At 38.8% G+C, this 26,588-nt stretch overlaps 1 protein-coding gene across 6 annotated transcripts in view; it reads left to right on the top strand.

Moving 5' to 3' along the window:
• The window catches only part of KMT2C (lysine methyltransferase 2C), a 301,574-nt gene that overhangs the window by 70,226 nt on the left and 204,760 nt on the right, over positions 1-26,588 (top strand). For all 6 annotated transcript variants that reach the window (XM_063606427.1, XM_034965307.3, XM_034965305.3 and 3 more), the window contains one exon: positions 7,950-8,038. In XM_063606427.1, coding sequence (XP_063462497.1) covers positions 7,950-8,038 — 89 coding nt within the window. The remainder of the gene's footprint in view (positions 1-7,949; positions 8,039-26,588) is intronic.

The following is a 26,588-nucleotide window of genomic DNA, read 5'->3' as shown; positions in this document are numbered from 1 at the left end:
CATTAAACAATAACTCCCAGTTTCTCCCTTCTCTCAGCCTCTGGCAACCACCGTTCCACTTTCTGTCTCTGATTTTAACTACTCTTAGTACCTTATATAAGTGGAATCATCCACTATTTTTTTTCTTTGTGACTGGTTTAATTCACTTAGGAGATTGTTGTCAAGGTTCATTTATGTTGTAGTATCGCATATGTCAGAAATTCCTTCCTTTTTAAGGCTGCATAGTATTCCACCATAGACATACTGCCAGTGTGGTATGTCTGTACCACATTTTACTTAACTGTTAATTATGTTCTATTTATTGTGAACAATGCTGCTGTGAACATGGGGTGTATAAATATCTCTTTGGAGACTCTGCTTCTGATTCTTTTTGGTGTATACCCAGAAGTGGAATTTGTGGATCATATGGTAATTATATTTTTTACTTTTTGAGAAACTGCCGTACTGTTTTCCAGGTCCCATATCATTTTATGTTCCCTACACCTGTGCACTAGTGTTTCAGTTTCTCCACGTCCTTGCCAACATTTGTTATTCTCTTTTTTATTTTTCACAGTAGCCATCCTAATGGGTGTGAGGTGATATATCTTAGTTTTGATTTTTCATTTTTCTAATAGTCATCGTGAGCATCTTTTCATGTTTTTTTGGTCATTTGTATAACTTCTTTGGAAAATGTCTGTGGAAGTTCTTTGCTCATTTTTGAGTTGGGTTGTTTTTGTCAGGTGTTCCTCCCACCTCATCCTCCTGAGTACCCAGGACTACAGGCACATGCCACTATGCCCCGCTAATAGAATCTATTTTAGACCTAATTATATTCTGTCTACCTGAAAGACAATTGAAATAAAATGACATAAAGAGAAAGATAAAACATGCCAACACTAATCAAATTAAGCTGGAGTGGCTATGTTAATATCAGACAAAGCACACTTCAAAACAAAACACTGGGCCAGGAGGCTAATGCCTGTAATCCCAGCCCTGTGGGAAGCCAAGGTGGGAGGATCGCTTGAGACCAGGAATTCAAGACCTGCCTGAGCAACATAGCGAGACTCCATCTCAAAAGAAGAAAAGAAAAAAGGAGGAAGTTTTTAGTTAACTGTTTGTTTGTTTGAGACAGGGTCTCACTCTGCCGCCCAGGCTGGAGTGCAGCGGTGCGATTTCTGCTCACTGCAACCTCCACCTCCCTAGTTGGAGCAATTCTCCTGCCTCAGCCTCCAGAGTAGCTGGGATTACAGGCGCCTGCTACCATTCCTGGCTGATTTTTGTATTTTTAGTAGAGACAGGGTTTCACCATCTTGGCCAGGCTGGTCTCGAACTCAACCTCAGGTGATCCACCTGCCTCGGCTTCCCAAAGTGCCGGGATTACAGGCGTGAGCCACTGCACCCAGCCTACTGTTGCTTTTGAAGGATACTTTTTTTTGCTGCATGTTTTGTTCAGTGTTTATAAGGGTTTTTCCTTTAATTTTCTCCTTAGTACTTTAAATATGTTTTTTACTGTCTTCTGGCTTACATAGTTTCAGACAAGAAGCCTGCAGTCATTTTTGCTTTATTCCCCCTTTAAGCAATGTGTATTTTCTTTTGCTGCTTTTAATATTTTCTCTTTATTAATCTTTTTCAGCAATTTGACTATAAAGTACCTTACTGGTACGTGTGTGTGTGTGTGTGTGTGTGTGTGTGTGTGTGTGTGTGTCTGTCTGTCTGTCTGTCTGTTTCGGATTTTGTTGTGCTTGGATCTGTGGGCTTATAATAATACAGCTTTTAAAATTTACAGCTAATTATTTCACTAAACAATTTTTTTGTCCCTATCCCTTTAACCCCAACCTCACACATATTAGTTAGGTAGGTTGCTGTTATTCCACAGGGCACTGTAGCTGTGTTGTCATTTTTCATACTGTTCTTTATTTTGAATAGATTTTTTTTTTGTTATGTCTTTAGGGATAATGATCTTCTTTTGTCATTTCTAATCACATGTTAACTTTTCAATGTGAAATTTGCATTTTTTCTTTTCTTTTTTTTTTTTTTTTTTGGAGACGGAGTCTCGCTCTGTCACCCAGGCTGGAGTGCAGTGGTGTGATCTCGGCTCACTGCAGTCTCCGCCTCCTGGGTTCACACCATTCTCCTGCCTCAGCCTCCCAAATAGCTAGGACTACAGGCACCTGCCACCACGCGCCCGGCTAATTTTTTGTATTTTTAGTAGAGATGGGGTTTCACTGTGTTAGCCAGGATGGTCTCGATCTCCTGACCTTGTGATCTGCCCGCCTCAGCCTCCCAAAGTGCTGGGATTAGAGGCGTGAGCCACCACACCCGGCCTGAAATTTGCATTTGATGTTATCTTTTGATGTTACCTTTGAGTTCCATGTTATTTTTAATATCTTCTGTTTGTCTCATATTCATGTTTTCTTTACATTCTTGCGCATATGACGCATACTTATAATAGCTAGATTATTGGATTATGCCCAGCAGTTGTGAATCATTATTGTTCAGTTGAGACTTATTTATTTTTTTCATACAGAGTCACTCTCAGGATGAGTTGAGACTTATTTGTCAGCTCTTTTAGGGATGGTCTAGAATAGCATTTGTTCTGTGGCTCATTTAGCCCTGCTCCTAAAGGTGTGTCTCACTCTGGTCTCTACTGAATGTGTTACATAGTCATTGAGGTCTTGCCACTCTGGCTAAAGACAATACAGTTGGCTAGAGACAATACAGTTGATTCACAGCTTTCTGTGAGCTCTGGGAATTGTTCTTCTGTAATTGCTCTCTCCCTGGAAGTTGTTCTTGTTCAGTCTTCTGGGATTTCACATCACACATGTGCAGATTGGTATTCAGTTGAAACTCAAGGGTATCCCTGTGCAGATTTCTGGAGCTCTTTCTCTGAATACCTCTCTTCTCTTGGGTAGTCTGTCCCACAAATTCTAGTCTTCTTGAGCCACCTGAACCTGTGATTTCTGTCTTCTCATTTCAGCTCTCATTTTGGGTTCCTATCTCTGTGTGGTAGTTTCTAAATTAATGCCAAGCAGAAAGCCTGTGCCATGGTAGGGGTCGCCCTGTTTCTTTCCCTTTGTTCCCTTCGCCATACCTGTTGCCCAGTGTCTTATAATAAGGTTGTTTCTTATATTTGTCTGGTTTCCTAGTTGTTTGGGCTGGAGGGTAATTTTGACCTGTCTTACTCCCATGTGGCTTTATGTAGAAGTCTCCTATGTTACTTCAGGAACTCAAGTTGGTTTCAGATTCTGAGATTAATATGGAACATAAAGTTTTGGTAGAAAATTTTCTCAAATAAAGTTAGTTGTATTCTTTTACTTCACATTTCTTGGTAATAAAGTGAAGTGAAGAACACTGAAATGAAAGGGTTAAGAGACAGGAAAAAGAGGGGAACGAAGAAAACCCAAAGAAGGGTTAAAATAAATAATCTTCATGTTGTCATTTGTAATTAGACTTCAAACTTTCATTAAAAACGGAAACTGGAAATATCTGACTCAATATGGAAATATAAAACATGTATCTATTTTGCTGTTTAAATATGAAAGTTGGCAACTGATAGGGTTTTGAAGAGTATGACCATTATCTTTGCATTCAGAATATAGTGTTTGATTAGTCAGAAAAGTCACATGGCAGAAGCCAATGAGCAGCAATAAGGACACCGATGAAATAAAAGAATTTGAAAATGACATGATGTCAATAAGTTGGTCCATTGCCCAGAAGGAAAGGAATTCTGATGAATTGATCAACGTAAAAAGCATGTCTTCCTAGTGCCAAAACCAAGAATAGAAATCAGAAGAAAAATTAGAAAAGCAAAAATTAAAATCAAAATTATTTTTTAAGGAGTAAGTAGGGCAATGCAGATAACTGATATGTTGATAGAGATTATAAACTAGACAGAACGAGCTTGAAATAAAGCCAGTTGTGCCAAAACAAACAACAGCATAGACAGTGATGGTCAAGATAGTGGAGAAAAAACTCAAAGTAGAGCAAAACATGGGTCTGAGAGATTAAGTTAAAAAGTCAGCTAAACCATACGATTTCCAATTTCTTTAAAAATGGATGTTTATGATAATGAAAAATCACAAAAGAAAGATGAAAAGTAAACTCTACCTCCATAATAGCATGTGAATTATTTTGTCATTCTCTATTTTCTTTGAAGCAGCCATGTTAGGATTGTTTCGAGGATTTCTAGTCTCCCAGTCCCCAGTTCTTGTATTGGTCTACAGGTTTCTAAACAAAAAGTGATCCTATTAAAAAAAAATTCTTAGACCTCATGCCTTCTTACCCCCTACCGCTGACTCTGCCCCAGCCACCGTATATCCTTCTTGTCCCTCTAACCCCCTTCACTTGCTCTCATCTCAAGAATTTTGCATTTGCTGTTACTTCTACTGCAATGCTTTTCTCCCAGATATCTGTATGGTTTGCTTCATCTTCAGTTCTGTGCTAAAGTGGCTCCTTACAAAATTTTATTTTAAAACATTTATTTTATAAATCTGTTATTTAACATAGCTAGTCCCTTTTCCTTTGCTTTCTTTTGTTGGATGTTGTATGTGTAATACTTGTTTACTGTTGTCTGTTCTCACTAGAATGTAGTTTTGTGAAGGGAGGGATTTTGTTTTATTTATTTCTGTATCCACTGTGTTTGAACAGAGTCAGACACAAAGGAAGATTGATAGAGTAATCTAGTAATGCTTGCTCAATGTGTTGTCCAAATACTTGTTTAAAATGCTTCAAACTATAATGTTTCATCTATCCGTTTCCGAGAGTGGGATGTTAATATCTCTCTAATGATTAGTTACCAATTTCTCTTTGTTCTGTAAATGTTTGCTTTATATAATCTGAAGTTCTCTTATGTTATCCAAGTAAATTAATTTTTTTATCATTATGACAGTTTAAGCCATTTGTTTACTGTGAAAATTCATATTTATATTTATCTTTTTATGTTATTTTCTATGTACCATTTGTTTTCATTCCTTTTCTGCCTGCTGTTGGATTGATCAAATTTTCTCATCCCTTCTTTCCACTTTATTTTAATGTTTTCTATCAAATTTAAAAACAACTACTTAATCAATTCTTTTTTTTTTTGAGACGGAGTTTCTCTCTTGTTGCCCAGGCTGGAGTGCAATGGTGTGATCTCAGTTCACCGCAACCTCTGCCTCCCGGGTTCACGCCATTCTCCTGCCTCAGCCTCCCGAGTAGCTGGGACTACAGGCGCCCACTACCACGCCCGGCTAATTTTTTTGTATATTTTTAGTAGAGACGGGGTTTCACCGTGTTAGCCAGGATGGTCTCGATCTCCTGACCTCGTGATCCACCCACCTCAGCCTCCCAAAGTGCTGGGATTACAGGCGTGAGCCACCGCACCCAGCCTAAAAACAACTACTTAATAAATTCTAAAGATGTTCTTTCTTTTTGTCCATGAACAATAAGATCCACCTTAGAGTGTTTTCTCCCTAATCACCCTTTTTCATCTTTCAGGTTTTGTAGTCTTTTTATTTAGTTCTGCCTTCTTTCCCCTTTCCCCCTGTGAAGTTTGAAGTGATGCTATTTTGACTGCTTGACTTGTTATGTAACATTAACAAATTTCTAATATTGAATCATACTGGCATTCTGATTATATTCAATAGGATTGTTCTCAGTTTTTATTTTCATTCATAGTTTTTGACAATGTTTGTTGGAATTCTGAGTCAGGTACTTCCTTTTTTTAAATTTTTGGTTAAGACCGACTTTTTGATAGTTTTTAGTAGTTTAATTATAAAACCATTTAGGCTTTGATTACTTTAATTTTTTTTTTTTTTTTTTTTGAGATAGAATTTCGCCCTTGTTGCCCAGGCTGGAGTGCAGTGGTGCAATCTCGGCTCACCGCAACTTCTGCCTCCCAGGTTCAAGCAATTCTCCTGCCTTAGCCTCTCGAGTAGCTGGGATTACAGGCATGTGCCACCATGCCCAGCTAATTTTTCTTTGTGTTTTTGTATTTTTTTTAGTAGTGACGGGGTTTCTCCATGTTGGTCAGGCTGGTCTCGAACTCCGTACCTCAGGTGATCTGCCTGCCTCGGCCTCGCAGAGTGCTGGGATTACAGGTGTGAGCCACTACGCCCGGCTGGTCACTTTAATTTTTAATATATTATTATGTTATAGCTCCTCCATGGTTTAGGTTGGTTAACTTTTTTTTTTTGAGACAGAGTTTCACTCTTGTTGCCCAGGCTGGAGTGCAATGGTGTGATCTCGGCTCACTGCACCTTCTGCCCACCAGGTTCAAGCGATTCTCCTGCCTCAGCCTCCTGAGTAGCTGGGATTACAGATGTGCATCAACACGTCCAGCTAATTTTTGTATTTTTAGTAGAGACGAGGTTTCGCCACGTAGGCCAGGCTGGTCTTGAACTCCTGACCTCAGGTGATCCACCCACCTCGGCCTCCCAAAGTACTAGGATTACAGGCGTGAGTTACTGTGCCTGGCCTAGGTTGGTTAACTTTTTTATGAGAACAAGACTTAAATGGATTTCTTATTGTTTAAAACATAGTTCTTTGTTTTATTCTTTTTTCATATTATTCTTTTATTTCGTATTGTCCCCCCCCACCCCCCTTTTTTTTGTTTGTGTGTTTGAGACAGAGTCTCACTCTGTCGCCCAGGCTGGAGTGCAGTGGCATGATATCAGCTCACTGCAACCTCCATCTGTCAGGTTCAAGCGATTCTCGTGCCTCAGCCTCCCAAGTAGCTGGGATTACAGGCACACGCCACAACACCTGGCTAATTTTTGTATTTTTAGTAGAGACGGAGTTTCACCATGTTGGCCAGGCTGTTCGTGACCTCCTGACCTCAGGTGATATATCTGCCTCAGCCTCCCAAAGTGCTGGGATTACAGATGTGAGCCACCACAGCCAGCTGTTTTTCACTTTTTAAATGTTTTATGTTTTTCAATTAAATACTGAGTTGATTTGTATTTTTTCTTTCTATTTCCTCCCTCCCTCCCTTCTTTGTTTTTTTTCTTTAGCTGGAATTACTGGCACGCCACCATGTTTGCCTAATTTTTGAATTTTTTTTTTGGTAGAGATGGGGTTTCGCCATGATGGCCGGGCTGGTCTTGAACTCTTGCACTCAAATGATCCATCTAACTCGACCCTCCAAAGTGCTGGGGTTACAGGTGTGAGCCACCTTACCCAGCCTTTTTCTTTAAAGAGTTTAAAATACTGCGAAATAATTTAAAACACTGACATTATCTGAGTACTGCTTTGTCAGTTTCCAAGTTTTTATATGTAATATCTTGTTGCTCTTATGTGTTATTAATTTTTCTTTTACTCATTTCTATACCGTATTTAGTACAATTCAAAGAATTTAAAGGCATTAGTTTTTTTTTTTTTTCAATTGCTTTCTGTCAGGAATTTCACCTTGCTGTGACTCTTACCTTTATTTTACTTTCCTGAAGTGTTTATAAATTAAATTTTATTATGCTTGTAAGGTGGACATGATTATAATCGTGCTTAATTTTTAAAATTTTGGTTTTTAGTCATCTGCATCACAGTCACCAAAAGCACCTTTTACAAAGCTTTTAAAAATACATATATCTGGTCATTTCGCATCAACTTTATTAAATATAGAAGTTAAACCTTGTATGTGAACTTTGTAAAGAACCCATTATGTAGTTAAAAGCCACTACTGTAGACAGAGGGAGACTTCAGAAGGTTACCTAAAAGAGGGGCAAAACCAGAGTGAGGAATACTTAAGTGAATTATGAGGACACAATTATATTCATGTGGATCTGTCCTCACATTTAGAGTATAAGGAAGTGCTGGATTTAAGGGAGAAAATGACTGTAAACTCTGATATTTTCTACTTGACATGGTAAAATGCTGGAAAAATGCCCTAATTACTTATTTTGTATACCTTCAAATTGTGCTTTATGTTGAATATAAGTCTAAGCCTTAAAATTTAACATTTAACTCTATGTACTTATTATTATTTTTTTTTTCTGTAGACCTCGAAGTAGGGGGAAAACTGCAGTGGAAGATGAGGACAGCATGGATGGGCTGGAGACAACAGAAACAGAAACGATTGTGGAAACAGGTATCAGAACTCAAGAATTTATAAGAATGTATAATGATGCTTTGCATATGTTTGTACACTGCATGTAGCATTTGTATAACAATATTCTGTGTTAAGCATTTGTTTTTATACTGAACTCTAAGTTTCCCATCTGCCTTGTTTTGATAACTAATGACAAAGTGAAAAAACTGAGCCCTCTATCTCTCTTTTTTCCCTAAGCCCTGGTTTAGTATAATTATTTTATATCTGAAGATAAATGTTTTATCAAGGAAATAAAGACTGGGAGAAACAGTAATCCAGGCTGTTAGTATAATCGCTCATAGTATATTCTGGCCTATGAACCATCTAGTGTTTGTTTAAAGCTTATTTTGTTAATATGTGTTTTGAAAAAAGTAGTATGTTTCGTTATGGAATTAATATTGTGAAAGGCTAGGCCAAACTAGACCAAATAGTTTCTGGTCTGTTGGACTTTTAGGTGCCCTTAAATAAGCTGCTGTATGTTGTGCATCTGCAAAAGGTAGCTAGAGTTGGTTGCCCAAAGCAGTTTCCAAAATTTTCAGGTCAGTGGTAAGTTATCAAAGGGACTAGGATTCATATTGTATTGAGAGGATACCTGTAGGAGATAGTCTCTCATTGGTAAAGTTTTCAATAGTTGTTAGATAGAGTTTAGACACAGTGATAGGCTTTCTCTCTGAAGTTGAATATCATCTCGATGCTTACAGAATATCATACAGTTAAGAGATGAGAAAAATTAAAAATTGTTACAGATTTTAAAATACATTTTTCCAGAAATCCTTACAGTTGTCAGATGTGTTGCTATTATATAGGTATAATTCTTGGAAAGCCTTCAAATAATCTATAGTTTCTTTCCAATAAGGTCTAGTTAGAGTAACAAAATGATGCTTGGAAGCTCAGAATACTAAATTTCACCCTTTTGTGCACATTCATGAATTACTATATTACTTTAAACCGTTCTTTTTCATATGGTTTTTTTTTCTGTACTATATATTGTTACTTTTACTACTGAAAAGTCTTTTTGAAGCTTTAGTGTTTTTTTGTTTGTTTGTTTGTTTGTTTTTAAGACAAGAGTCTTGCTCTGTTGCCTGGGCTGGAGTGCAGTGGCGTGATCTCAGCTCACTGCAAGCTCTGCCTCCCGGATTCACAGGTTCATGCCATTCTCCTGCGTCAGCCTCCTTAATAGCTGAGACTACAGGCGCCCACCACCACACCCAGCGAATTTTTTGTATCTTTAGTAGAGACGGGGTTTCACCGTGTTAGCCAGGATGGTCTCAATCTCCTGACCTCATAATCCACTCACCTCAGCCTCCCAAAGTGCTGGGATTACAGGCGTGAGCCACTGTGCCTGGCCTATTGTTGTTATTTTTGAGACAGAGTCTTGCTCTCTCTCCCAGGCTGGACTACAGTGGTGTGATCTCGGCTCACTGCAACCTCCACCCGCCGGGTTCATGCAGTTCTCCCTGCCTCAGCCTCCCAAGTAGCTGGGATTATAGACATGCGCCACCATGCCTGGATAACTCGTATTTTTAGTAGAGACAGGGTTTTGCCGTGTTGATGAGGCTGGTCTCAAACTCCTGACCTCAGGTGATCCACCCACCTCCCAAAGTGCTGGGATTACAGATGTGAGCCACCGTGTCTGGCTCCAATTATTATTATTGCTATTATTATTATTATTATTCTTCTTTTTGAGTTGGAGTCTCACTCTTGTCTCCCAGGCTGGAGTGCAGTGGCGCGATCTCAGCTCACTGCAATCTCTGTCTCCCGGGTTCCAGTGATTCTCCTGCCTCAGTCTCCCTCCTGGTCTGGGACTATAGGTGGATGCCACCATGCCTGGCTAATTTTTGTATTTTTTAGTAGAGATGTGGTTTCACCATATTGGCCAGGCTGGTCTTGAACTCCTGACCTCGTGATCCACCTGCCTTGCCCTCCCAAAGTGCTGAGATTACAGGCGTGAGTCACCGCGCTGTGCCTGATTATTATTTTTTTTAATTTTGTTTTTTTGAGACAGAGTTTCGTCCTTTGTTCCCCAGGCTGGAGTGCAGTGGCGTGATCTTGGCTCACTGCAACCTCCGCCTCCCAGGTTCAAGTGATTCTCCTGTCTCAGCCTTCTGAGTAGCTGGGATTACAGCCACCCGCCACCATGCCCGGCTAATTTTTGTATTTTTAGTAGACACAGGGTTCTCCCAGTGTTGGCCAGGCTGGCCTCGAACTCCTGACCTCACGTGATCCGCCCACCTTGGCCTCCCAAAATGCTAGGATTACAGGCGTGAGCCACTACGCCCGGCCCTTTGATTATTGAAGATGATTATTTCACCACCTTTTCTTTTCTCCTGAAACTTCCAACACCCCTTCTCATTTTTGATTCTTTAGTGATGATCTTGCTTATTTCAGTGAAAAATTAAAAAATAGAGAACAATTAGAAAAGAAGTTCCATATTCATCTACCATCAAATCTATTTTCTTGCTTGCATCCCTACCCGTATGTTGTTTCTGTCCTGGTAAAATGGGATAAAGACTGTCTGCGGATAAAGCCAGCTCCTCTGCTTGTGTCTTCCATTGTGTCCCCTCTCATGTATTACGGACTTTGGTTCTGCAGTTGTCCTTGCTTTTCTGCATCAATAACTTTTCCATCTCATTGATTTCATTAGCATAAGGGGGGTGCTGCAGAATCACCCCCTTTCAACACAAATAGCCTCTCTTGATCCAACATCCCCTTTTAGGTACTATACAGCTTCTTTGCTCCATCATAGCAAAAATCCTTGAGTTACTTATACCTATGATTACTACTTATTTTTCACCATTTTCTCATGAACCCACTGTAATGAAGCTTTCTTCCTCCCATTCTACTAAAATTATTCTTGTCAATGTAATGATCTCATATTGCCCAGACCAGCTTTTAGTCTTCATCCTCCTTAACCTTTCAGGATCATTTCACACAGCTAACCACTCTCAGGAGTGAAACTTTTTTTTAAAACTTGACTTTCAGGTCACTGCATTGTCTTGGTTTTGTTTGTTTGTTTGTTTGTTTTTTCCTACTCCTTCACTGGTTTTTTCTCATTCTCTTCGCTCATCTTCTTATGTATTAGGTGGTCTTATTCAGTTTAATGGCTTATTATCTATCTTTGTGCTATTATTATGTTATCTAAATGCTAATGACTCTAAGATTACGTCACCAGCTCTTTCTTGCTTTGAACACAACCTGTATCTTTCAGCTTGTTTCTTAACATCTCTTCTTAGATGTCTGAAGAGGATCTCATATTTAGTATGTCCTCTCTGGAAATTTTTGTTGTTATCCTGAAACCCTCTCTTCCAGTGTTACCACCTCTGGTATATTGCCACTGTATATTGTTCAGGCTTAAAAAGATGGAGTCTTTCTTGATTTCACATTTTCACATTTTACATTTTATACATTCACATTTTAGACATTCACATTTCACATTTTCACATTTTAGACATTCAGCCCACTGGAGGGCTTTACCTACCCAGTATATCCTGGATTCAATTACTTTGACCCCTCCACTGCTATTATTCCAGAACTTCACACTACCATTCCACTGGACTGCTGCAATAGCTTCCTAACTGGTCTTTTTCCTTTTCATTCCATTCTACTCTTGTCCCACACATAGTAGCCAGAGTGATCCTTCCAAATTCAAAGTGAGAGCCTTTTACTTCCCTCTGTCAACCATCCAAAGACTCCGGTGATATTTAGAATAAAATTCAAAGTTCATGCAGTACCATTGTTTTCAGGCTCCATTGATCTGACTTTGGCTACTTGTATAACCGTATCTTATGTTCCCTTGTTCACTGGGCTCCATCCTTACTGGCCTCCTGGCTTTTCCTGGAGCCCACCAAACATACTCCTTTCTCAGGCATTTGCACTTTTTGTCTTCTTTGCTTGGAAAAATTTTTTCTCAGATATTCATACAGCTTATTCCCTTACTTCAGTCAAGTCTCTACTCAGTTACAGTTTTCCCAGAGACCTTTCCTGACACACTTGTCTAAAAAGTAACACTTGTCACTTTGTCTTCTCCTGCTTTATTTTTCTCCTAGTACTTAACAGATAGGACATTTAATTCCATATTGGCTTATTGTATGCTTTCCACACTAGAATGTAAGCTTTATGAAGTCAGGGGATTTGTCTTGTTACCTTATTTATCCCCAGTGCCAAGAATACTTCTAGGGATATAGGAGGAATTGGATTCACTAAGTGAAGCAGTATTGTGTTCTTGAATTTTCTTTATGTTTTCTAAGCTACCTACTATTCTTGGAACATTACAACATTACAACAAAACTAAGTTCCTGGCATTTTTTTTCCTTACTTGAGAGTAGTAAGCCCCACGAATGGACTGTCTTCTCATGCTGTCTCCTATGAGAGGTCAAGGCAAATACAGTTTAGATAAATGTTTTAATAGGAGCAGAAAACTATTTTTTTTAACCTGGCTTTACTAAAGTTAATAAAGCCAAGCGTGTATTAGTCTTTGTTTTGTCTTTGTCCTTGGAAAGTCCATTGTCCACTTCTTTTAGGGAACATAGTGAACATAGGGCAAGGAGAACAGTGAAAGAAAGAATAACTGTTATAACCACTAACCTGCAAATAAACCCAGACAGAGTTCGTTCCATAAATTTCTAGTTCATTTAAAAGCACATTCAAGTTTGCTGCAAGGTTTTAACATATGTATGTCTCAAGACCCCAGGGTTTATTTGAAGGTTCTCTTGTTCCTGTAAATCCTGTGCCTTGACATGCTTACTTAATGTTTTGTAGTAATATAAGGGTATTAGGCTGGGCGTGGTGGCTCACACCTATAACCCTAGACCTTTGGGAGGCCTAGGTGGGTGGATTGCTTGAGCTCAGGAGTTGGAGACCAGCCTGGGCAACATGGCGAAAACCCGTCTCTACAAAAAAATACAAAAATTAGTTGGGTGTGATGGTGTGCACCTGTAGTCCTAGCTACTCAGGAGGCTGAGGTGAGAGGATCGCTTGAGCCCGGGAGACACCAGTTGCAGTGACCTGTAATCAGTCTCACCACTGTTCACCAGTCTGGGTAACAGAGTGAGATCCTGTCTCAGAAAAAAGAAAAGAATGCTGATGAATCTCCTACCATGGTGGGTGGATGGGAATGAGTAATCTAGGAGTAGCCACTGGGAAAGTAATAAGAAACCTCATTTGGTAATATTTTATGTTAAGAAAATTTCATCTTTATCTCAGCTCACTGCAACCTCCGCCTCCTGGGTTCAAGCAGTTCTCTGCCTCAGCCTCCCAAGTAGCTGGGATTATAGGTGCCTGCCACCATGCCTGGCTAATTTTTTTGTATTTTTAGTGCAGACTGGGTTTCACCATCTTTGCCAGGCTGGTCTTGAACTCCTGACCTCGTGATCCTCCTGCCTTGGCATCCCAAAGTGCTGGGATTACGGGCATGAGCCACCACACCCAGCTGAGAAAATTTGATCTTTTGTTGGTGGTGGCTGTTACCAGTCTCTGTGCATTTTTTTTAAATGAATAAAATCAACTTGAGTGAAGTGCTAGTTACTTGAAGAGAAGAGAAACTTTTTTTTTTCTTGAGAATCACATAATCAGGTCTTTGCAAACTTGTTTTCATTAATTATAATTAGCTAATTATAATTCAGTTAGTTATAATTAAACATTTTTCTCCTAGTGTTCAAGTTGTCATAGTTTGGCTCATGGGAGCCCCTTGTCAGCTGGCTTCTGAGTCCTTTTAAATAACATCTCAAAACCTTTCAGAGCTCTGTGCTCTTTGGCAAAAGTTTTATTTTTCAGACCCATTTAAAATTCTCGCTGCCACAAGGTATGAAATCAGCTGTTCTCTAAGGACTTCTAGTTTTTTAGTGGAGAATAGTATTAGGGACAAAAATTTAGGCTCAAGGGATATTGGGGGAAATTCAGCCAGATATTGGGCAAATTCACCCCCGATAATTCACATAGGTTCTTTTCTATTTTCCCTAAGCTTCGGCTGGTTTGAGAAATAAAGGGACAGAGTACAAAAGAGAGAAATTTTAAAGCTGGGCATCCGGGGGAGACATCACATGTTGGTAGGTTCCGTGATGCCCCACAAGCCGCAAAACCAGCAAGTTTTTATTAGTGATTTTCAAAGGGGAGGGAGTGTATGAATAGGGTGTGGGTCACAGAGATCACGTGCTTCACAAGGTAATAGAATATCACAAGGCAAATGAAGGCAGGGCGAGATCACAGGACCAGGGCGAAATTAAAATTGATAATGAAGTTTCGGGCACGCATTGTAATTGATAACATCTTATCAGGAGATGGTTTGAGAGCAGACAACTGGTCTGACCAAAAATTTATTAGGCGGGAATTTCCTCGTCCTAATAAGCCTGGGAGCGCTACGGGAGACTGGGACTTATTTCATCCCTACAGCTCTACCATAAAAGCCGCACCCAAGGGGGCCATTTTAGAGGCCCACCCTCAGGGATGCATTCTCTTTCTTAGGGATGTTCCTTGCTGAGAAAAAGAATTCAGCGATATTTCTTCCATTTGCTTTTGAAAGAAGAGAAATATGGCTGTGTTCTGCCCGGCTCACCAGCGGTCAGAGTTCAAGGTTATCTCTCTTGTTCCCTGAACATTGCTGTTATCCTGTTCTTTTTCAAGGTGCCCAGATGTCATATTGTTCAAACACACATGCTCTGCAAACAATTTGTGCAGTTAACGCAATCATCACAGGGTCCTGAGGCGACATACATCCTCCTTAGCTTACGAAAATGACGGGATTAAGAAATTAAAGACAGGCATAGGAAATCACAAGGGTATTGATTGGGGAAGTGATAAGTGCCCATGAAATCTTCACAATTTATGTTCAGAGATTACAGTAAAGACAGGCGTTAAGAAATTATAAAAGTATTATTTTGGGGCTCTAATAAATGTCTGTGAAATCTTCACAATTTATTTCTTCCACCATGGCTTCAGCTGGTCCCTCAGTTTGGGGTCCCTGACTTCCCACAACAAAGGGATGCATATTACAATTGTTTCTATTAAGAATTAGTTATGTGAGTCCACTTTAGTCATATACTAGTACAGTCATGCACTGCATAATGACAGCAGATCACATATATGACAGTAGTCCCATAAGATTATAATGGAGTGGAGAAATTTCTATCACCTTAATATGTCATAGCTGTCGTGATGTCATAGCTGTCGTGATGTCATAGCTGTCATGATGTCATAGCACAGCGCAGCATAGTGCATTACTCACATGTTTGTGGTGATGCTGGTGTAAACAAACCCAGTGTACTCCCAATTACATGTACTATACAAAAGTACACTACATACACTCTTGCATAGTACATAACTCTTGATAATAAGTGACTGTGTTACTGGTTTATATATTTACTGTACTATACTTTTTATCATTATTTTGGAGTGTACTCCTTTTCTTAAGCAAAAAAGTTAGCTGTAAAACAGCTTCAGGCAGAACCTTCAGGAGCTATATCAGAAGAAGGCATTGTTATCATACGAAATGACAGCTCCTTGTGTGTTATTGTTGCTGAAGACCTTCCAGCAGGACAAAATGTGGAGGTGGAAAGACAGTGATAGTGACGATCCTGACCCCGTGTAGGCCTGGGCTAAGTTTAAAACAAAAACAGAGAAACAAAAAAGAAAAACCCTAAAACCAAAAAACTAATAGAATAAGGGTAGAAAGGAAGATTTTTTTGGTATAGCTGTACATGTGTGTTTTAAGCTGTGTTATTACAAAAGAGTCAAAAAGTTTTTAAAAAGTTTATAAAGTAAAAATGTTACAGTAAGCTAAGGTTAATTTATTACTGAGCAAAGAAAAATATTATTTTAAAAATTTGGTGTAGCCTAAGTGTACAGTGTTTATAAAGCCTACTTTAGTGCATAGTAATGTTTGAGGCCTTTACATTCACTCAGTGACTCACCCAGAGCAACTTCTAGTCCCACAAGCACCATTCATGGTAAGTGCTCTATGTAGGTGTACCATTTTTTGTGTTTTTACACTGTATTCTACCATTGTTTCTATGTTTACATATATTTAGATACACAAATACTTGACTATTGTGTTATAGTTGCGTACAGTAACATGCTGTACAGGTTTGTAGCCTAGAGTACTAGGCTATACCAAATAGCCTAGGTTTTTAGTAGGCTATACCATCTAGGTTTGTGTAACAGTGACAAAATTGCCTAATGATGCATATTTCAGAACATATCCCTGTTCTGAGAGGACTGTAATTACATAGATCTATACACACACTTACAAATGTGAGTTCACATCGATACATTCAGTTACTTCTAGCATAAGTTTTTAAAAATAGACTTTATTTTATTTGTTTATTTTTTTTGAGACAGAGTTTCACTCTTCTTGCCTAAGCTGGAGTGCAGTGGTGCAATCTCGGCTCACTGCAACTTCCGCCTCCTGGGTTCAAGCGATTCTCCTGCCTCAGCCTCCCGAGTAGCTGGGACTACAGGCATGTGCCACCACGCCCAGCTGATTTTGTATTTTTAGTGGAGACAGGGTTTTCCATGTTGGTCAGGCTGGTCTTGAACTCCTGACCTCAGGTGATCCGCCCACCTCAGCTTCCCAAAGTGTTGGGATTATAGGCATGAACCACTGCACCTGGCCAAAAATAGCCTTTATTTTTCAGAGCAATTTTAGGTTTGTAGCAAAATTGTGAGGAAGGTACTGAAATTTCCCATAAATGTCCTTCCCCGACACATGCATAGCCTTTTTCATTATCAACATCCTATACTAGAGTGGTACATTTGTCACAATTTTTTAAGCCTAGATTGACACATTATCCACAGTTTATAGTTCACATAAGGGTTCACTCTTGGTTTACATTCTATGGGTTTGGACAAAGGCATAATGACAGGTATCTGTCATTATAGTATCATAGTCACTGCCCTAAAAATTCTCTGTGTTCCACCTATTAATCCCTCCCTCCTTGCTCCCTCCCTCCTTGCTAACCTATGACAACCACTGTTCTTTTTACTGTCTCCATAGTTTTGCCTTTTCCAGAGTGTCAAATAGTTGGAATCATATAGGATATATAGCCTTTTCAGACTGGCTTCTTTCACTTAATAATATGCATTTATGTTTCCTCCATGTCCTTTTCTTTTTTTTTCTTTTCTCTTTTCTTTTCTTTCTTTACGGAGTCTTGCTCTGTATTCCCAGGCTGGAGTGCAGTGGTGTGATCTCGGCCCACTGCAGTCTCCGCCTCCTGGTTTCAAGTGATTCTCCCGTCTCAGCCTCCTGAGTAGCTGGTATTACAGGCATGCACCACCACACCTGGCTATTTTGTATTTTTAGTAGAGACGGGGTTTCTCCATGTTGATCAGGCTGGTCTCGAACTCCTGATCTCAGGTGATCCACCCGCCTCAGCCTCCCAAAATGCTGGGATTACAGGTGTGAGTCACCGCGCCCAGCCCTCCTCCATGTCTTTTCATGTCTTGATAGTGCATTTCTTCTTAGTGCTGAATAATATTGTATTGTTTGGATGGACCAGAGTTTATCCATTTGCCTACTGATGGAATTTCTATTTGCACCCTGGTTTTGGCAGTTAAGAAAGCTGCTGTCAACATCTATGTGCAATTTTTGTTGTGGATGTAAGTTTTCAACTCATCTGGATAAATACCAAGCAGCATGATTTCTGGATTGTATGGCAAGAGTATGTTTAGTTTTGTAAGGAACCACCAAGCTGTCTTCCAAAGTGGCTGTGCCATTTTGCATTCTCACTAGAAATGAATAAAAGTTTCTGTTGCTCTATGTACTTACTGACATTTGGTGTTGTTGGTGTTCCAGATTTTGGCCATTCTAATAGGTGTGTAGTGATGCCTTGTTGTTTTAATTTTCATTTCCCTGATAACATATAATGTGGAACATCTGTTCGTATGCTTATCTGCCATCTGTTTATGTTTATTGGTGAGGTGTCTGTATTCCCTATGCTTTTTTTCTTTCTTTCTTTCTTTCTTTCTTTCTTTCTTTCTTTCTTTCTTTCTTTTTTTAAAGACAGAGTTTTGCTTTTGTTGCCCAGGCTGGAGTACAATGGCACAATCCCGGCTCACTGCAGCCTCCACCTCCCGGGTTCAGGTGATTCTCTTACCTCAGCCTCCTCAGTAGCTGGGATTACAGGCACCTGCCACCATGCCTGGCTACTTTTTTTGTATTTTTAGAAGATACGGGGTTTCACCATGTTGGTCAGGCTGATCTCGAACTCCTGACCTCAGGTGATCCACCTGCTTTGGCCTCCCAAAGTGCTAGGATTACAGGTGTGAGCCACCGTGCCTGGCCTTCCCTATGCTTTATCTCCTGAAAGAGAGTATAGAGAAGTGGTATAATTTCCTCCTTAAATGTTTGGTAGAATTCAGCAAGGAACCAAACTGGGTGTGTTCAATATTGGAAGTTTATTAATTTTTGATTCAATTTGTTTAATAGGTATAGACGTATTCAGATTATTTCTTCTTGTGTAAGCTTGAGCATATTGTGTCTTTTAAGTAATTGGTCCATTTCATCTAGGTTATCAAGTTTGTGGGCATACAGTTGGTAATAGTATTTCTTGAATATTTAAGATTCCATGGGATCTGTAGTGATGTCCCATTTTTCATTTCTGATATTACTGAGTGTAGATTTTCCCTCCTTTCTGAAACAGTTGACCCTTTAATAGCTTGGGGTTGAACCATGTGCATCCACTGATAAATGGATTTTTTTCAGTAAATATATTGGAAATTTTTTGTTGAGATTTGTGACAATTTGAAAAAATGCGTAGATGGACTGTGTAGCCTAGAAATATTTAAAAAATTAAGAAAAAGGTATGCATGAATGCATAAAGTATATGTAGATACTTGTCTGTTTTATTGTTTACTACCATAAAATATACACAAATCTATTACTGAAAGTTAAAATTTATCAAAACTTAAGCACACACTTAAAGACTGTATGTGGTACCATTGGCAATTGAGAGAAACGTAAACAAATGTAAAGATGTAGTATTAAATAATAACTGAATAAAATTTACTGTAGTACATACTGTACAACTGTAATAATTATGTGGCCACCTCCTGTTGTTATTGCAGTGAACTCAAGTGTTGCAAGTATCTGATTAAAACACCATGGGATACTAATGATCTTTGAGCAGTTCATCTCTCCAGTAAATTGGGTATCTTGGTAAAAAGTGATCTGGCGCTTCTCATGTATCTTTCACCATGTTTAGTGCAGTGCTATAAATTGTGCATAACACCACGGGACCCATATGAAGTGCCACTAATGATGCTTAAAGTGCTCCATACAAGAAGCAAAGTCATGACATACAAGAAAAAGTTGAACTGCTGGATGTGTACCATAGATGGAAGTCTGTAGCTGAGGTTGCCCACTATTTCAGGTAGACAGTCTTGTAAACAGGTGACATAAACTTATGGTATCAATAAATACAGTATGGTCCTGTAAATGTATTTTCTCTTCCTTATCATTTTCTTTTCTTTTCTTTCCTTTTCCTTTTCCTTGTCTCCCTGGCTGGAGTGCAGTGGCACGATCTCGGCTCACTGCAACCTCTGCCTTCCGGGTTCAAGCAATTCTCCTGCCTCAGCCTCCTGAGCTGGGATTACAGGCGCATGCCACCACGCCCAGCTAAGTTTTTGTATCTTTAGTAGAGACGGGGTTTCACCGTGTTAGCCAGGATGGTCTCTATCTCCTGACCTCCTGATCCGCCCGCCTCGGCCTCCCAGAGTGCTGGGATTACAGGTGTGAGCCACTGTGCCCGGCCACGATTTTCTTAATAACATTTTCTTTTCTCTAGCTTACTTTATTGTAAGAATACGGTATATAATACAACACAGAAATATTTGTTAATCTACTGTTTATGTTATTGGTAAGGCTTCCTGTCAGCAGTAGGCTATTAGTAGTTAAGTTTTCAAGGAGTCAAAAGTTACACAGATTTTTGACTGTGTGATGGGGGGGTTGGAGCCCCTAACCCTCTCATTGTTCAAGGGTCAACTGTATATGTGTTCAGTGCCATAAATTTTCCTCTAAGCACTGCTTTCACTGCATCTCACAAATTTTCTTTTTATTTTCATTTAGTTTGAAATATTTTTCAATTTCTCTTGAGATTTCTTCTTTGACCTATGCTTTATTTAGAAATGTATTGTTTAATGCCTCAGTATTTTGGGATTTTAAGCTATCTTTCTGTTACCGAATTCTAGTTGAATTCTGACGTGGTCTGAGAGCAGACATTGTATGATTTCTATTTTTAAAAATCTGTTAAGGTATGTTTTATGGCTCAGAATGTGGTCTACCTTGTAAGTGTCCCATGTGGATGAGAAGCATGTGTATTCTGCTATTGTTGATGAAGTAGTCTTTAGATGTCAGTTATTTCCAGTTGATTAACGGTGTCAGATTCAACTATGTCTTTGCTGATTTTCTGCATGCCAGATCTATTTCTGAGAGGGGTGTTAAACTTTCCAACTATAATAGTGGGTTCATCTCTTACTCCTTGAGATTGTATCATTTTTTTGCTTCACATATTTTGATGTTCTGTTTAGACACACTGATGTCTTGGGAATTAACCCCTTTATCATTATAAAATGCCTTTCTTTATTCCTGATAGCTTTGACATCTGATCTGTCTGAAATTAATATAGCTACTCCTGCTTTCTTTTGATTATTTTTAGCCTGGAATATCTTTCTCCATCCATTTATTTCTTACCTGTATGTATCTTTATATTATAGTTAAAGTGGGTTTTTTTTTTGTAGACAATATGTACTTGGGTTTTCTTTTTAAAAAATCTAGGCCATGTGCGGTGGCTCATACCTGGAATCACAGCACTTTAGGAGGCTGAGGCGGGTGGATCGCCTGAGGTCAGGAGTTTGAGTCCAGCCTGACCAACATGGTGAAACCCCACCTCTATTAAAAATACAAAAATTAACCGAGCATGGTGGCGGGTACTGTCCCAGCTACTCAGGAGGCTGAGGCACAAAAATCACTTGAATCCAGGAGGTGGAGGTTGCAGTGAGCTGAGATCGTGCCATTGCACTCCAGCCTGGGCGACAGAGCAAGACTCTGTCTCAAAACAAACAAACAAACAAACAAACACAACCTATTATAACAATTTCTGTCTTTTAATTGGTATATTTAGACCATTGTTATTCAAAGTGATTCTTTTTTATTTTTAGAGACAGAATCTCACTGTATCACCCAGGCTGGAGTGCAGTGGTGCCATCATAGTTCACTGTAACCTTGAACTCTTGGGCTCAAGCCATCCTCCCACCTCAGCTTCGCAAGTAGCTGGGACTACCTGTGCTCAGCCTCCCAAGTAGCTGGGACTACTGGTGCACACCACCACTCCTGGCTAATTAAAAAAAAATAGTTTTTTTGGAGGGACGGGTTCTTGCTGTGTTGCCCAGGCTCGTCTTGAAATGCTGGCCTCAGCCTCCTAAAGTGCTGGGATTACTGGGATGAGCCACCATGTCCAGCTTTAGAGTGATTGTTGATATAATGGAATGGATATCTACCATATCTGTTAACTGTTTCCTATTTATTGTCCTTGTTCTTGGTTCCTATTTTTGTCTTCCACTCTTTTTGTGCTTTTTGTGGTTTCATTTTATTTTATTGTATTATAATTTTTTGAGACAGAGTCTCACTCTGTTGCCCAGGCTGGAGTGCAGTGGCATCATCTTGGCTCATTGCAAGCTCCGCCTCCCAGGTTCACGCCATTCTCCTGCCTCAGCCTCCCGAGTAGCTGGGACTACAGGCGCATGCTGCCCTGCCCAGCTAATTTTTAATATTTTTAGTAGAGACGGTGTTTCACTGTGTTAGCCAGGATGGTCTCGATCTCCTGACCTTGTGATCTGCCCGCCTCGGCCTCCCAAAGTGCTGGGATTACAGGCGTGAGCCACCATGCCCAGCCTGCCTTTTGTGGTTTTAATTGAGCAATTTGTATGATTCTGTTTTCTCTTCTTTCTTAGCACAGTTCTCTTTTTTTTTTTTTTGAGTTGTTGCCTTAGAGTTTGTAATATATGTTTACAACAAACCCAAGTCTACTTTCTAATAACACTGTGCAGTAGTGTCCCACTTTAACTATGGTTTTGCTTTTCACAGTTTTGGTTACCTCCAGTTAACCGTGGTCTGAAAATATTAAATGGGAAATTCCAGAAATAAACAATTCCTAAATTTTAAGTTGTACGCTGTTTTCAGTAGCATAATGAAATCTTGTGCTTTTCAGCCTGAGATGTGAATCATCTCTTGGTCCAGCACATCCATACTGTATATGCTCCCTGCCCGTTAGTCACTTAGTAGCCATCTTAGTATGATTGAAAAAACATACTGGATATATTGGGTTTGCTGTTATTTGGTTTCAGGCATCCACTGGGGGTCTTGGAATATATTCCCCATGGATAAGATGGCACCACTGTAATTTTCACTTGTAATGTGAGTACTTTATAAGAACAAAATAATCCTAATTCCTTCCTCCCATCCCTTGTATTGTTGCTGTCAGTCATTTCACTTATACATAAGCATATGTATTTATACATAAGCAATCATAATTGAATACATTGTTGCAGATATTTTGAACAAAGTTATCTATTAGATCAGTTAATAAGAAAAAAGTTTTTTTTTAAATTTTATCTTCACTTGCCCCTTCTGAGATGCTCTTCCTTTCTTGATATAGGTCTAAGTTTTTGACCTGTACCGTTCTTGTTCTCTCTGAAGGACTTTTAACATTTCTTGCAAGGTAGGTCATCTGACAACAAATTCTTCAATTTTTGTTTGCCTGAGAAAGCCTTCACTTTTGAAGGATAATTTTGCAGGGTACAGAATTCTAGGTTGATGTTTTCTTTCTCTCAACATGTTACATATTTCATTCCCTCTCTTCTTGCTTGCATGGTTTCTGAGTTGATGTAATTGTTACCTTAGGTATTTTTTTTCCTCTGACCTCTTTCAGGATTTTTCAGTATTCTGTGGTTTTTAATATGATGTGACCAGGTGTAGTTTGTTTGGGCATTTATCCTTTTTGATGTTCTTTGTCATTTGGTTTCTGAGATTAATTTGAGGAATATTTCTTGTTCTTCCTCTCTTTTGTCTCTTTTTGGTATTTCCATTACATGTTACCTTTTTGTAGTTTTCTGTATTAAACATTCTGTTCTTTTTTTTTTTTTTTTCCCCAGTCTTTTTCTCTTTGCTTTTCAGGTTTGGAGGTTTCTTTTGAAATATCTTCAAGCAATGAGATTGTTTCCTCAGCTGTGTGAGGTCTACTAATAGGCCCACTAAAAGCATTCATCATTTCTGTTAGTTTTAAAAAAATCTCTATCATTTTAATCTCTAGAATTTCGAGTTCTCTGCTTACATTGCCCACATCTTCTTGCATGCTGCCTGCCTACTTTACCCATTAGAGCCGTTAGCATATTAATCATAGTTGCTTTCAATTCCTCATCTGATCATTTCAAATTCCTTCCTGCATCCGAGTCTAGTTCTGATGTTGCTCTATGCTGTGTTTTTTGCTTTTTAGTATACCTTGTAATTTTTTTTCTCGATAGCCAGGTGTAGTACACTGGGTAAAGACAACAGCTGTAAATAGGCCTGTAGTAATGTGGTGGGCTTTGGAGGAGGAGGGGGAAGTCTGAATTTTTTACTCTTCTTCCCCACCCTGCCCTTTCACTGCTTTTAGGTGGGGCAGAATGGCCTAGAATGGGCTAAAGTTAGATAGTTCTCTTAGGCTAGAACTGGGTGGAGTTTATTTCTCTTCTCGTAGGTTAGGCTCTGTTAAATAGTTTCTCCTGAAGGCAGGCCTTGTTAAGAGAAATGGTTCCTTTTCCCCTCCTGCTGTTGAAAGCAAGAAGAGATTTTTCTGTGAAGTTCACTGTGAGAAACTGGTAGAGCTCCTAGAGGTAAAACACAAAACCGTGGGGCCCCACGATGACTGGGTCCCTCTGTAGTTTTTATCTTCCAGACTCGTCCACACTGAACCTCCAGCGTTTTGTCAATTATGGTTCAGGTTTTTGTACCCATGGAGGTTTTTACCCATGGGTTTCTGCTCAGGTAAGTTGTGATTCATGTCTATCCCTCCAGTTCTGAGGGTACCTGTTTGCCCTGTGACTTTATTGACCTTATGGTTCTAGCAAGAGTTGTTGATTTTTCAGTTTAGCTTTTTACACGTATTAACTATAGTTATATCCCTTTTCTAATTTGGTAAGCCAGTTATAACTATAGTGGAATGGATTATAATTAATAGTTAACAATAACTAAGTTAATACCTATCCATTATTATAAATTTGTCTCATAAATAATAATTCTTATTAAAATAGTGAAACTATCAGATTTAATATCAAGATTACCATTTGTGACTAACCTTTGAGGGATTTCCACTAATGATGTCTATCATACTGCCTTGAGTTACGTATCAAAATCTTAGATTATCTTCTGGTCTAATTATTTGTTAATTTTTAGCTGTTGCTTATGTAATGACTATTGGTTCTTATTTAGTGGTGGCTTTCAGATGTCAGTATTTAATCGACATAGACATGATAGGGGTCTTTTGCTTTGTCAGTACACTTGATGAGACAGGTGGAATTGGAGTTCCAAAGCCATACACGTGTTACTTTACTTCAGCGCCTTTTGGTTATTTGCATATGGTTTAAGTATACAGCTTTGTATAAACCCTACATATGCCTTTATTTACAAGAATAGAAACTTTAGTGATATTATTATTTTAAAAAGTGGACACCCCAAATTGTTTGTACATTTTGAGTATAGCTGCTAATTGACAACAGATTATGGTGACATTTGGCACAAAGAAAAAGCCTGGATTCTTGTTACATTAATTGGCCTAACAATTTAACTTTACCTGTCCTTTCTTATCTTTTTTTGATATGAAAGTTTGTAATTGACACTTCTCTTTTTGAAGTATCAGGTTTTTCTTTGGATAAAATTTTCCCTAACTTTAGTATATTATTTAAAATTATATACTGTGGTGGTAGATATTGGTGTTGTCTGTCAAATAGCTCTGGCACTCTCCCTTCTGGATATGTGGTGGAATTACACAGCTCCAAGCCTGCTTGACAGGCCCATATGACTGTGTCCAGTGAATTGTGGGTGGAAATCATATGGGTCACTTCTGGACTGGAGCAAAACCCTCTGAGCTTTTTCCTTTTGTAGTTACTGTCAGTGTTTGAAATACTGACTGCTTCGAGGGTTTAGTTGAAGAGATGGTGAAGCAAAGACACCTATATGTCTTTGATAAGCCATACATAATTTTCAAACCGAAGTTTAAAATGAAAAATTCAGCTACTTATTGCCACGTAACAAATCATTTCAGAACACAGTGGCTTAAAAAGCAAACATATTTCATGATCTTGTGGGTTAGGAATTTAGGTCAGGCTTGGCTGGGCAGTTCTGCTCTGCTGGCATCCACCAGAGTCATTTATTGCTATTCAGGTGACACCTGGGCTGGTCTAGAGGGTCCAAGACAGTTTCATTGGTTCATTTTTGTTTTTAAGGCCTAAATAAAGTTAAATTTCAGAAGAAGATCAATATTGGTAGAAGTAATTGTTATAAAGATGTATGTTGTAATTTGTTGGTTTATTTTAGTTTCTTTTATTGCAAAAAATTCCATTAACATTTAAAAGTTATGTAGGAAAACTAAAGGAAATACTGATAACAACTAAATAAAACACCTAGAGAACAGTTGATTTCTAACAGTTACTATTTTCTTTCATTTATTAGCAGTCTATCCTGCTTAAACAATTACTATTTAAATTAATGCCCATATATTTTTTGGCTTTTGACAAGTATTGGACTCTTAAGCTTTTTGAATTTGCATTAAAAATCACATTAAATATTATAACAGTAATTTATATTTGTAGAAATTTATGGAACTCTGGGTAATTATAAAAAGAGTAAGTCACCTGTAAAAGTGTTAACTCTCAGAGAAAATTAGTGCTTTTTTTGTGTATTTACTTTTAGTTGCTTACATTGTTCTGTGAAAGCAGCAACTATATTCATATTATTAATCAGTGTCAATATTTTAAGTAGTTTAGTGAATAAAGATAGGGTTAATAAATAATTTGCTTTTTCTAATATAGTGCTAATGTTTTAGCTTTACAATACAATTTTGATGACATTGGATACACTAGATTCAATGAGATATATCCAGAAAACATAACTGTCAGGAGGCAGACTTCTTTCAAAAGAAGGGAGGGACATGGTTACACAATTTCTTAGCTATGTTTTCTTCTGTAGTTTTAGTAGGAAGCAAGCATGAAAAATATTGCCATTCTCTGGAGTTAAGGGAAGTCAGTTATTCTATTTAATAGCTGATTAGGCTGGGCATGGTGATGGTGGCTCATGCCTGTAATTCTAGCACTTTGGGAGGCTGAGGTGGGAGGATAACTGGAGCCCAGGAATTCGAGACCAGCCTGGGCAACATAGTTAATCCCTGTCTCTACCCAAAAAAAAAAAAAAAAAATCCAGGCATGATCGCATGTGCCTTGTAGTCCTGGCTAGTGGGGAAGCTGAGGTGGGAGGATACCTTGAGCCCAGGAGTTTGAGGTTCTGATGAGCTATGATTGTGCCACTGTACTC

The sequence above is a fragment of the Pan paniscus genome, chromosome 6 (genome assembly GCF_029289425.2).
Source record: "Pan paniscus chromosome 6, NHGRI_mPanPan1-v2.0_pri, whole genome shotgun sequence".
NCBI lineage: Eukaryota > Metazoa > Chordata > Mammalia > Primates > Hominidae > Pan > Pan paniscus.
Note: the sequence above shows the minus strand (reverse complement) of the source record. Positions and strands in the feature narration are given on the sequence as shown.